This window comes from Sus scrofa, chromosome 5 (genome assembly GCF_000003025.6).
Source record: "Sus scrofa isolate TJ Tabasco breed Duroc chromosome 5, Sscrofa11.1, whole genome shotgun sequence".
Taxonomy (NCBI): domain Eukaryota; kingdom Metazoa; phylum Chordata; class Mammalia; order Artiodactyla; family Suidae; genus Sus; species Sus scrofa.
This window is the reverse complement of record NC_010447.5, coordinates 17,935,970-17,949,238: the sequence shown is the minus strand read 5'-3', so window position 1 is coordinate 17,949,238 and position 13,269 is coordinate 17,935,970. Positions and strand designations below refer to the sequence as shown.

The 13,269-nt window shown below is 49.7% G+C and overlaps 1 protein-coding gene across 2 annotated transcripts; it reads left to right on the top strand.

Annotated features, from left to right (window-relative positions):
- LOC733618 (keratin, type II cytoskeletal 72) lies at positions 259-12,859 on the top strand. Of its 2 annotated transcripts, XM_021091691.1 has the most exons (10): positions 259-760; positions 2,495-2,709; positions 5,622-5,682; positions 6,037-6,132; positions 6,898-7,062; positions 7,612-7,737; positions 10,611-10,831; positions 11,455-11,489; positions 12,242-12,439; positions 12,617-12,859. In XM_021091691.1, the coding sequence occupies exons 1-9, from the start codon at positions 302-304 to the stop codon at positions 12,430-12,432; spliced, it is 1,569 nt and encodes a 522-aa protein (XP_020947350.1). In that variant the 5' UTR covers positions 259-301; the 3' UTR covers positions 12,433-12,439; positions 12,617-12,859. The 2 variants fall into 2 exon arrangements, with proteins under 2 accessions (XP_020947350.1, XP_020947349.1); XM_021091690.1 differs by having other exon boundaries at positions 12,242-12,859.

The window sequence follows — 13,269 nt, the reverse complement described above, 5'->3', positions numbered from 1 at the left end:
GAAGGGAGATAAGGCAGCCAAATTACTACAATGCGGGAGGTTCTGGGCCATTTTATAGGGGATTCATGGGGAGTTCAGGGTGGAAGAGACAAAAATCTCAGAGAGGAGATGGTAATTTCCTAACCTAAGAAGAGCCAAGAGTCTCCATATAGCCTTAAAGATGTTTCCGACCTACAAATTAGGCTGACTCCAACCGGCCCAGAGCTCCGGCTATTTAAGGAGTGAGTGCGGACGGAAAGCCCAGCCGCTCAGCGTCCCTCGCCTGGTCCCTCGCAGCCCAGCAGCCCGTGACCTCCCAGCCATGAGCCGCCAGCTGCACCTCTACTCTGGAGGGGAGCGCCTGGCCTTCAGCGGCTGCTCGGCAGTCATCTCAGGCCGGGTCAGCAGCTGCTGCACCTCGTTTCGGGCTGGCGTCAAAGGCAAGGCCACCTTTGGCAGCAGGAGCCTTTTTAACCCTGGGGCCAGCCGGCGCCTGGCCCTGAGCACCGCCTCCAGGCGGGGGGGCTCCGCGCTGCGTCCCTGTGCAGCCACAGGCGGTGGCCGCCTGGGCGGCTTCGTGGGCACCGTTTTCGGCAGTGCGGGGCTGGGGCTCGCGTGTCCCTCCGTGTGCCCGCCCAGCGGCATCCCGCAGGTCACCGTCAACAAGAGCCTCCTGGCCCCCCTCAACGTGGAGCTGGACCCCGAGTTCCAGAAGGTGCGCGCGCAGGAGCGGGAGCAGATCAAGGCGCTGAACAATAAGTTCGCTTCCTTCATCGACAAGGTGGGTCCTGGAACATCTGCCAGTCTCTGCATCCACGAGCAGTGTACACGGGGGTCTTGCTCTCACACTGTGCTGTGGGAACTTGGGGGAGTTAGTTACCCTTTCTGAGCTCCCCTTTCCTCTTCTGTAAAATGAGCGCAAGCATAGCTTTAACATCACAGGGTTGTAAAGAAGATAATTCAGATGCTTCTAAGCTACTTAGAACTGTGCTGGGCACACACTCCCCGGAAAGAGCACTTCATTCCTTCTTTGCAGGAAAAGACCCTGGGAAAGGAGGGCTATGTCAGGGGCAAGGGCTGTGTAGAATGGTCCTTCTGAGGGTTCTTGATATCAGAAAGATGGGGCACACCTTGAGGACACGTGGTGTCATAGGACGGGATGCTTGGTGGATGGGAAAGGTGGGAAGGTAGGAAGTAGGATAAGGGTGTAAGCCAGGAAGGATTCTAGAGGAGGTGAGAGGAAAGGGCCAGAATATTGAAGGGTGAGGCTGAGGGGAGAGGATCTGGAAGGTAGTCGTGTGGAGGTGAGTGTGTCTGTGCCCAGAAATCGGGGTAATGGGGAAGATGGCTCTGGAGATTCATAGGCAGTGACCCCAGTGAATGGGAGGAGACCAAGAATGGGCTTCTTGGGAGTTCCCATCATGGCTCAGTGGTTAAGAACCTGACTAGTATCCATGAGGACATGGGTTTGATCCCTGGCCTTGCTCAGTGGATTAAGGATCCAGCATTGCCGTGAGCTGTGGTATAGGGAGCAGACAAGGCTTGGATCCTGTGGGTGCTGTGGCTGTGGTGTAGTCCAGCAGCTGCAGCTCTGATTGGATCCCTTGCCCGAGAACCTCCATATACCACGGGTGTGGCCCTTAAAAAAAAAAAAAAAAAGAATGGGCTTCTCTTATTTTTGCCTGGGCCAGAAGGTCTAGCTAGATACCATGCTAGTAATAGCCGCCATTCCTCAGTGCCTGTTGCTGCCCCAAGTGGTCATCACTGGTCAACACATGGCCCATGAGTCAACGATCATCCTGCCTTGCAGATGAGGAAACTATGGCAGAGGGAGGCTAAGAAATGTGCCCAGGTTAATAGAACAGGTGACAGTAGCCCATGTCTCTTACCACTATGCTTGGGAAGAGGAAGTGAGGTGGTTGGAGGAGAGAGGGCAGGGGAGGAAGAAACAGCTAAAGGGATTGGTGAGAAGAGGAATGCTGGTGAGTAGGAGAGGGCTTGAAGTTATTTAGCACAAAAAAGTGAAGGGTTCAGTCAAGAGGGAAGGAAAATTGTAAAAATGTGATAATCAATCTGCTTTGAAAACCAAAGAAACAAACCCAGAGCAATTTAGCCTCCATTTAAGAAAGACCCATCAGAGTGACTTTCCAGTGTCATTCCCCAATCACTGTTCTCCTTGCTTCTCATTTCTTCTCACTCTGAAAACACCAGCATTTATAGAAAAAGGAGATGCTTTGTTCACATAAGTCATGGAGGTGGACAACAGGATTGCTTAAGCCCATTTCCTGACTTCATTTAGTTTGGATCTAATTTCTTATCTTACAGACAAGATGGCATGTCACCTCACCTGGCTGAATCCACTCTCTGATGAACCTTGCTCTTTCCTGCCTCCCCCCCCCTGCCCCCCGCCCCATTCCAGGATGATGGCATCTGATATCTAGGGCCCTGTCCCCACTCTTTAGAGGCAACAGCATTGGGTGTGGGATTTGGGGCTCTAACCACATTTGGGTTCCAGGTGCGGTTTCTGGAGCAGCAGAACCAGGTGCTGGAGACCAAGTGGGAGCTGCTGCAGCAGCTGGACCTGAACACCTATAAGAACAACCTGGAGCCCATCCTTGAGGGCTACATCAGCACCCTGCAGAAGCAGATGGAGACACTGTCCGGGGACAGGGTAAGGCTGGACTCGGAGCTGAGGAGCGTGCGAGACGTGGTGGAGGACTACAAGAAGAGGTGAGTGGGAGGCAGAGAAATGCCACTGGAGGGTCTCCATTACAGATGAGGTTGTGATTTGGAGCCAGAATTTTTGCCTTCTTGGATCCTTTGGTGATATCATTGCTATTTCCTTTCCCATAAGGGAGGGAGAAGATGGAGACAGGATGAGACTCAGGAAGATAAAAGAGGTACCCAAAATGGTGCTCCAAGTTGCCTAGGAAATGATGTGCTCAATTTCTAACACTGGAAATGGAGAATGGGAAGAAGAGAATTGTCTCAAAACCAGAGGAACAGCCCAGTTGGCTTTGTAGCTGCTCCTGAGTAAGGTTTTCAGTGGGAGTTTCTAGGACATGTGACATCCTTCCAATCCCAAAGCATTTATTTATTTATTTATTTATTTATGGGCCGCCCATGGCTTACGGAGTTCCTGGGCCCCAGATCAGATTCCCCAGCTGTAGTTGCGACCTACACTGTAGCTGCGGCAATGTTGGATCCTTTTAACCCAGTGTGCCGAACTGTGTCAAACCGGTGTTCTGTCACTGCAGAGATGCCATTGATCCCTTTGCACTGCAGCGGAAACTCTGCAAAAATTAGTTTTGTTTTTTATTTTTTAACTGACGAGGCATCTCTGTGCTACTGATTCCCACCATTAAAGAGAATGATTGAATGACTGAGGATGTACATGGAACCAGAGATCATTTCTCCCTCGAGTTGAACCAATGAGGCGAGAGTGATGCATTTAGGCTCAGGACGATCTAATATTTTGGTGGTTTGCTTCCAGGTGCCAGGAGTTCTGGGGATAGATGACTTCTTCCATGAGGGGATAGAAATGGTCAGAATTGAGCACTTTCTCCTGGTCCACGTTCAGTCTGCCTGTCCATCCCTATTCTGAAGTTTCCCCAAAGCAGGACTCTGGCCTGAACACAGCATGGAGACCCTGAGGGAGGGAGTGACTGGGCCCCCACCTTCTGAAAGCATACATACAGATTGTGGGGACAGGCTTAAAGAACTCCTCCAGAGATCCCTTGCTTTTAACATGTGTACACACTCAAACACAATTTCCAAAGCTTTAGCTCATTCAATTTATAGAAAGCATCTGCCATCTAGCTTAATTGGAAAATCCAACTTTTGTTGTCAAACCAGAGACATAAGGGTTGCATCCTATCAGAAAAATCTGGCCTCATTTCCAAATTCAAATAAAAATATAAACATGCACTTAAAACATGGGAACTATTTAATTAATTTTTTTTTCCTAGGGCTGCACCCGAGGTATGTGGAAGATCCCATGCTATGGTTGAATTGGAGCTACGGTGGCCGGCCTATGCCACAGCCACAGCAACGCTGGATCTGAGCTGCGTCTGCAACCTAACCATAACTCACAGCAATGCCAGATACTTAACCCATTGAGTGAAGCCAGAGATCAAACCCGAAACCTCATGGTTCCTAGTTGGATTCATTTCCACTGCGCTACAGTGGGAACGCCCCTAATTAATTAATTAATTAGTTATTATCTTTTTTATATGGCCACACCTGTGGCATATGGAAGTTCACAGACTAGGGGTTGAATTGGAGCTGCAGCTGCCAGCCTACACCACAGCCACAGCAATGCCTGATCAGAGCCACATCTGTGACCTATGCTATAGCTTGCAGTAAGGCTGGATCCTTAATGCACTGATGGAGGCCAGGGATTGAACCTGTGTCCTCGTGGATCCTAGTTGGGTTAGTTACCACTGAGCCAAATGGGAACTCCAAATGTCATTAATTTTGATAGCCATCATGATCAAACTTTTTATAAGTATTTTATGAAATAGAAAGATGTAAACTGCTAAAAGTTCTGCAACTAGCATATACTTTTGTTTCTGTTAATTGGATGATTCTAATGTGATAATGTATACTGTGAGATAAAGATTGACCACAGTAGAAAATATGATTTTATAGTATAATTAGAGAAAAAGAAGTTTTAATTACCTTTTAAATAGCACACATGGTATCTGAGATAAATCATATTAATTCTTTTCTGTATTTTATCCAATGTAACTCAAAAAACTTGACAGTCTCAGAAAATGTTCCAGTCACACTACCTACTGTGCTAACGAGATACTACTAGTCACATCTTAAATAACCCATTTCACTAACCTGTACTACTTCAGCCATTCAACAAAGGATGCTCCCCCATACACACACTTGGCAGCCAGTGACATGCCTTAGGAAGGAGTAAAAAGCTGAAAAGGATTGCTTGTATTAAAGTATATGACAAAAACCCCTTTCTAGCATGAATTATGTCTTTCCAATGCTCTATTTTGTTTGGTCTCACAAATGTCCTGTAATGTGTTCTTTGACAATGATAAGAGATGAAATGGTGAGGTCTTAAAGGAAATAATCAATACTCTTACCTCCGCAAGCTAAATATATGTGCACAAAGAACATCCACTCCCATCCAAACACCGTATTTCCAAGACCTTGCCTCACCTGGAATAGAAATCTGTATAAGAAACATGCATAACACACAGCTGCAAGGGGAATGTGGTTGGTTTGGTGACTGGGAGGCTTCGCCCCCTGAGCTGCAGTATGTACTAAGGTGCCAGCTGGCAGAGGGGGTGTGTCTTTCTGTTGTCACAGGGGAGGAGTACTTGTGAAAGGGAGGTGGAACAGCAGAACCTGCATGACGCCTCCATCCCAGGTGCATTGCCAGGCAGATACATTTTAGGGTAGCCTATGGATGAAAGAGCTGGCCATCGATTCCTTTAAGCTTGTCCTTGTCTCATCCCCTTTAGGAAGGCTCTGCGTGCCCTGGGGGTACATGGAGCCCAGGTCGTAGACCACAGCTCTGCAGCTCTTGGCACAGAGGTGGTCACTAACTGCTCCTCAAGCATATGCAGAAATGAATTATGCCAGTGGTGATGCTGTCTCCTTTCTCTTGTCCCATGTAGGTATGAGGTGGAGATTAACAGACGCACCGCTGCTGAGAATGAGTTTGTGGAGCTCAAGAAGGTGAGAGGAGGGCAGGGAGGGTTGGAGGAAGCCTGAAGGCTCCCTGAGCACCTGGCACAGTGATGTGTGTAGGCTGAAGGAAGGGCCTTTATGGGCCTCTTAGTCCCTTGTGCAGGAGTGGCTGGGATTCTGATTTCCCTCTCCTCTCTCCAAGTCCCTTGTTTGGGAAGCAGAACTTGCCAGCTTAAATTCCGGGCATTTGCTACACTTCTAGTGTATGGTTAGTTTTCTTCAAGGGATTGGGCTTCCCTGTGAAGTGTGGGGTCGTGGGAATGGAGAGAATAAAGAACCTGGGGCTCCTTGTGGCAGGAGGGAGGGTGGGAGAGGCAGCTGGCCCCTCTCTGTCTCCCCCAGGATGTGGACACTGCCTACATGAACAAGGTTGAGCTCCAGGCCAAGGTGGACTCCTTGACAGACGAGATCAAGTTCTTCAAGTACCTGTACGAAGGGGTGAGGGCCTCCTGACCTCTCGTGTATGGTCTGCTCCTCTTAGAAGTGGTTTCTGGTCCTTGGCCTGGATAGTTGTTGCATGGACCAAAGTTTGGCAGAGGCCTTTTGACTTGGTGCAGCTGACATTTCCTGAGGCCCTACCATGTGCTGGGCAGTCAGAGAGGCTTTGAGGAGACCATGATGGAGAAGAAAAGACTGCTGTTCTCCAGGAAGCCAGTATCTGGTACAGAAAACAGCATGTAGGTGAGCTTTGGGAGAGCAGAGGAAGGAACGGTGAATTCTGCTGGAGCTGTCAGGGAAGGTTGCTGGAGAGAGATGAGCAAGGTCTCTGAGGATGCTGGAAAGGGCATGATGCTCAAGCCTGAAGGAGCAGGACTGGGAGAGATCCAGGAGCTTGAGCTGTGCTAAAGCACGAAGGGCCCGGAGAGGCATGAGGGGCTCTCGGCGACTCTGTAGAGGAAGCTGAGTGCCATGGAAGGAGTTCAGACTGATTCTGAGGGTGAAAGGTGGTCACTGGTGCAGAGAGAGTGGAATAGGGTGGGAGCAGTCCTGCGTGCATGATAGAGAGGGCAGTCTACAAGGGGACTGAAAGCTCCAAGCATCTAACACCCACAAGCTCTGGCACTTTGAGGCTCTGCTGAAGACAGAGTGTGAACCCCAGGAAGGGCAGGAAAGGGCAGTGGGGGTGTTGCTGGAGAGGATCAAGAGAAGTTCCCACCTCACAGGGACCCTTTAACTGGCTCCACTCTGCGAACTGTCCCCCAGGAGATCGCTCAGATCCAGTCTCACATCAGCGACACGTCCGTCATCCTGTCCATGGACAACAACCGGGACCTGGACCTGGACAGCATCATCGCTGAGGTCCGTGCCCAGTATGAGGACATCTCCCTGAAGAGCAAGGCCGAGGCTGAGGCGCTGTACCAGAGCAAGGTGAGCTGACTGCCAAGTGTGCCAGGGCCCAGTGACCCCAGCTGTCACCCTGTCATCGTCTGTGTGTGTGCCTGTGTATTGGGGCTGGGCAGAGACTTCCTTCACTGGGCCTTGTGGAAGGGGATTCCCATGGTCCAAAGATCAACCCTAGTCTTGGCATGTGCTGGGGACATATACGGGCTGTGCCCTTCCCCTGACATTACTCATGCTAACAGCTGAAGCCTCACCAGCCATAGCCCCAATAAGATGCTGACTTGATTTCTGTGGATGCTCCACATATCTCAGCTTTTCTTTTGCTTCCAACTTTGTTGAAGCACGGATAGGAAACTCAAACTTGATCAAGGCCCTCACGTTTGAGAATCCGAGGATCCTGCTGAACTGGGGCAAGGCCTTCCAGTCCAGGAGGAAAGAGTTGTCTCCTCCCCCCTCCCTCCCTTGTGCCCACTCTGCTTGGATAATGAGAAGGGCCTGTGGTCCCCCCTCTGAACACCCTGAAGGGAAGAATTCTCAGTTGTCCTGTGCTCCTTGTCTCTTGTCCCCCAACCGCAGATCCAGGAGCTACAGGTCACGGCAGGCCAGCATGGGGATGACCTCAAACTCACCAAGGCAGAGATCTCAGATCTCAACCGGCTGATCCAGAGGATCTGCGCGGAGATAGGAAGTGTGAAGAAGCAGGTGGGTTCTAGGAAATGAGTCAGCTAATAGCACCCATCGGTATGGGATCATTTATAGATAAAGGGTAAGACAAGATCCCTCCTTCCAGAGTTTACAGTTCACGAGAGAACAGTTGGAACCCATATGGAAGGATGAAGCACCCCCCTTCACTGGGCATCGTGCCCTGTAAGCACTTCCCAGGGGCTCTGTGGACCAAGGGAGGCTTCCTGCAGGAGGTGGGATTATAGTGGGAGGAATGAGGGAAAGAGTCTGGTGAGGGAACCAGCAGGACTAGTGGATGTGAGATAGACATGTTCATGGCCTGTGTGCTGGCCAAAGCGGCACCCACCCTAAGCAGAAGGCCCTCAGTGGGTGGGGTGCTTTGGAGCAGGACACCCCTGAGTAGGAAAGGGGGGACTCAGGGTGGTCTTCAAAGCTGGGCAGTGGAGTTTAGACTCAGTGCAGTAGGTGAAAGTGTTTTAAAATTTCACATGATAAATCCATGCTGGAGAAAGGAGATTGGGCAGTGGAGTTTAGAAAAGAGTGGGAGGAGTTGCCATTGTGGCTCAGCGGGTTAAGAATCCAGCCAGTATCCATGAGGATGCAGGCTCGACCCTCGGCCTTGCTCAGTGGGTTAGGGATCCGGCATTGCTGTGGTGTAGGTTGAAGATGTAGCTTGGATCTGGCATCTCTGTGACTGTGGGGTAGGCCAGCAGCTGCAGCTCCAATTTGACCTCTAGCCTGGGCACGTCCACATGCCCTAAAAAGAAAAAAGTTAGAAAAGAGCAGGAAAGGAGGACTTCCTCACACAGGACATGGCCCAGGGCTCAGCTCTGTGTTTGCCTTCCCCTGTGCTTGGGCTGTGTGCTCCCCATAGGAACATATTGTTAGTGCCACACTTGTGATTTTGAAGCAAGCAAACCCCTGAGTTTCCAAGAGTTTGTGGCATAAGGTTTAAGGTCTCAGCTTCCTGGGCAGGTCAAGTCCCCCATCTCCTTGCCCTCCCCTGTCCTGTGCCTGAGCACACGCACACACACCTTCTTGGTGCAGTAGGCTCATGGCAGTGGAAAGAAAAAAAAAGCAGATTCATTAGGAACTTACAGTGTTTTTTATTTAATCAAGTTCTGCATAAATGAAAGACAGGTACCCAGGAGTTCCCTTCATGGCTCTGCGATTAATGAACCTGACTAGGATCCATGAGGATGTGGGTTCGATCCCTGGCCTCGCTCAGTGGGTTAAGGATCTGGCATTGCCGTGAGCTGTGGTGTAGGTCACAGATGCAGCTCAGATCCCACATTGCTGTGGCTGTGGTGGTGGCCGGCAGCTGCAGCTCCAGTTCAACCCCAGGTATCCAATTATGATATTTATCTGATAAAATGCAATGTGCTCATAGTTGCGAGAGCTTATTACCAGAAAGTGACTTTTTGTGGTGAGGATGCTACGGAGCTTTGGACGTCAGGGAGCTGTCCTCCAGGCGGAGCTGGTGATGGCCACTCTCCATATTTGATCCCCTGGGTGGCTCCTCTTGGGGACCCTCAGCCCAGGTACTTTCCTGTTGCTCTGGCCTCTCTACCTAAGAAGCCCACAATTTCACATACAGACTCTGCATTTGGTGGCCCCAGAATCCAGTGCTAATTGTTTCAAAGGATGCCAGCATTTCATGTCTTCTCAACTCACGTCACTTTTACAAGACCCAAACTTCTGGAGTGCCTCAGCTTTGTCTGCTCAGTCAGTGAAAAGGAGCAGAGGACAGTTTGTTTGAATTCAAGTTGTAGAGTTTATTGCCATCCTCCTAAATAATTAGACTTCCATAGTCCCAAAGATGGCACATGTTTTTCCTCGGTTGGGCAGCTGGGTCTTAGGTGTCTTAGGCTACAAACCACTTTCCCAAAACACTGTGGGTGCCTTCATGGCTGTGGGTCAGCTACACAGCAGTCAAAAATTCCATCTGATTGCTTATTCATTCCATGCTGCACAGTAGAAAATTGACAGAACACTGTAAACCAGTTGTAATGAAAACAAAAAACAAAAAACAAAAAACCCCGCGTTATATATATTAAAAACAACAACAAAACCCAAAAATTCCATCTGGCCTTGGGATCAACTGTTTTCCTTGGGGATGAAGCAAATTTGATTCCAGAAGAAGGGGACACACCAGAAAAAGAAGCCAGGCACTTATTTCCCACCAAAGCCATAGCGCAGTGTCTGGAACACACACCCGAGACTAATAAGCTCCAGCAGCACCTCGCCCCTGCCCCTGCCCAAGCTTTCCCGGCAGATGCAGCGCTGAGCCCCACCTGCAGTTTGCTGCTGCAAGTAACACCTAGAATGGATGTTTGTAAACTTGTAAAACCTGTCAGTTATGCAAAAGTATTATTTAGGGCTGGTGCCGCATAGCATGATGCTCTGTGGAATTTGGAAGGGCAGATACTTAGTGAGGTAGGTTTATTGGACAGACATTTTATTAATAGGAGCTTTGTTGGTCTCCAATTATTTTCCCCCATAATTTACAGTATCTTCCAACCTTTACACTGCAGGGCAGAATTAAGGCCAGTGACCCTGAGACTTTTCAGGGTTGGCCTTAGACTCTTATAGGTACTGTTACAGACCAGGAAGGAGAGCTGGAGTCATGTGCCCAGGTGGCCACCTTCTCAGTGCCTTTCCCTTCCCCTCCCCCAAGGTGAGGACACTCCAGCTTCACATGCCATGGCATGATCCGGGGTACCTGGAGTTGTGGGAGGGACAGATTAACCTCTAAGTGATGCTCAAAGATGGGGAAACCAGGAAGACCTCAAAGCATTTACTATCAGCCAGGACCAGATGAGGAGAGGTCATTTGAGCAGGATTTCAGAACTGCACTCTGACCCAAAACACTGAATCTATTTGCTCCTCAGTGCTCCAACCTAGAGACAGCCATCACTGATGCTGAGCAGCGGGGCGACTGCACCCTGAAGGACGCCCAGGCCAAGCTGGATGAGTTGGAGGGCGCCCTGTACCAGGCCAAGGAGGAGCTGGCCCGAATGCTGCGGGAGTACCAGGAGCTCATGAGCACAAAGCTGGCCCTGGACGTGGAGATCGCCACCTACCGCAAGCTGCTAGAGGGCGAGGAGTGCAGGTGAGGGAGGATATGTTTTGCCTGGAGCATTATCTCTCTGCTTTAGTATGAAGGCCAAAAGTAAACAGTTTGGTTTTGGTCAGATCCTACTGAGATAAAACCTTAAAAAGAATGGTCTTGACATGGTACAGTAGGAAAGACTGAAGTTAGACAGCAAGAAGGACTGGACTGTAAACATCCCGAAGAGATGGTAGGGGAGGAATTATAGAAATTGAGAGCATCCCTGGTCCTTTATGATGCATTTTTAAGGGGAGGAGGGGGAAGATGGCTTCCAAGAGTCAGCTAAGTTCAAGGTTGCTCTGCCAAAGCCTGAGGTCTAGAGATGTCAGCTCACTCCTCTTAAATTCCTAAGACCAATGGGATAACTAGCTGAATGCAGAGGCACAATTATCCCATACATCAGATAATACCAAAGCCATTTTGATGGAGAGCTAACTTCTTGCAGTAGATCTTCATTCTCTGTTTCTCGAGAGATCCCACTGGTGTGTTTGGGAAGAAGGGAGGCCAGGATGGGGTGGAAGGTGGCATGTCTGAGAGGAGAGGCTGATTCACAGAGGTGACTCCCTGGATCAGTGGGTGATGGATTATAGAGGGTTTATCTGCTTTTTTTTCTTCATCTTCAGGATGTATGGTGACTATCCAAATTCCATGAGCATCTGTAAGTATCTGCAGGATCTGGTTCTTCCCTTGGTTACCTACTGAAAGTCTAAGTCCCTCTACTTCCATGCCACTAAAGAGAAGTCAGAATAAGAGTGAGTTCAAGGGAGACTTGGGGGTTCACAGAGGGAACTGGCTTTAGTAACCAAGGAGGAAAATAATAATAATAATATCATGAAATACAAAATTATAACTTATAGAAAGGTCAAATGATACTTGACAATGTTGTACAATGCAAAAGTCTATTCTGAGAATGGTACTTAATGGCCACATTCCATTTCTTTGGAGGCCAGTCCATAATAAAGGCAGTAAGAGGGACTGAGGGGAGCCTGAATAGATGAATGATGAAAAAAGCAGAAATGACCTCCTCTAGATTTAAAAGCTAGAGAGAGTGAAGGGCGGTGCTCTATTGTGGGATATTCCAAGCAACCCCTTTCTTTAGCATCAGCATCAGAAGGTCTCTGTAAAGGGGCTTTCTTCATCTGGTCCTACTCAGAAGGAAACTCACTGATAGCGTCTGCTGATGCTTACAATCCAGTATTGATAGGTTGACATAGACTAATTAGGAGAAGACTAAATACCTGGGGCCAAGGAAATGAAAACCGATCAGTGCTAATGAAAATCTTAGTAAACTAAAAATACCACAGCAAAGAATGTGTCTCCACGGGAAGCCACCCCAGGGGAGAGAACCAAGGGAGTGGTTGGGATGTCCCAGGAGGCTGACTGGGCTGGGTCTCCTTTTGCCTATTACAGCCGTCATCAGCAACACCATCGCCAGGGCAGGAGGGGCTGGCTTCAGCGTGGGCTTTGGCGCCTCCAGCACTTACAGCTATAAACCTTCAGCAGTAGATGTTAAAACCAAAGGCAGCTGTGGCAGCGAGTTCAAGGATCTCCCTGCTAAAACCTCAGGCAGCAGACGTGCAACCAAAAAGGCCTTGAGATGAAGGGCAGGTGAAGCTGGCTCTGTGAGCAGAAAGCTTTAGACCCCCCCATGCATCTCCCCACTCCCTCCCCCCCAACCCCATCTACCATCCTCGTCTCCTCCCTCAGGGCCCCTTCCAAAGTCAGGAATACCTCCTCTGTAACCACAATCCCAGTCCCATTCCCGCTTCCTCTTGTCCTCTGCAGGCAATGTACAGATGCAAGAAGTACAGCCATGGCCTCTCTCAGTGACCTCCTCCTCAGCCACTTTTCCCTGGGCCACTGCCCTGAATGCAGATAACACACATACCCAGGATGCTTCCCCGTGGCCGGACAAGTCCCTCTGTCCTTCACAGCCAAGGGTGTCTCATTGTCCTACGATTGGGGTCATACCCCGGCCTCTGCTTCTCTTGCAATAAATGATCAATACCATTTGATTCTGAGCATCAGTTCCATTGCCTGGAATGTTGGCATCTGAGTCACCCTGTCCAACTTTTCTTGGTCCGGTTCTTGCTTCCCTCTGGGTCCCTGGCCTGATGTGGATCTTTGCTGTCCAGTCCTGGCCAGGTGGGCATTCAGTGAGAGCTGCTCCTTGTAAACAACTGAGACTTGTTCCTGATGTGCCTCTGGGCGGCTTGGGGCTTCCCGTGCCCTGGGGCACCTACTCCACATAATGGCACTATCACTCCCTTGATAAAGCGACTCAGGTCACTGTGATCAAGGAGCCAAATGACACCAGGACTGTCAGGTGTTCGAGCTCCAGCAGGGCTTCTCACTCTGCTTCTCAAAGTACCTACAGTGTCCTCCCCACAACTGCCTCTTGTTGCCAGAGTCACTCCTTCTTCTTCCTTTCCTCCTCA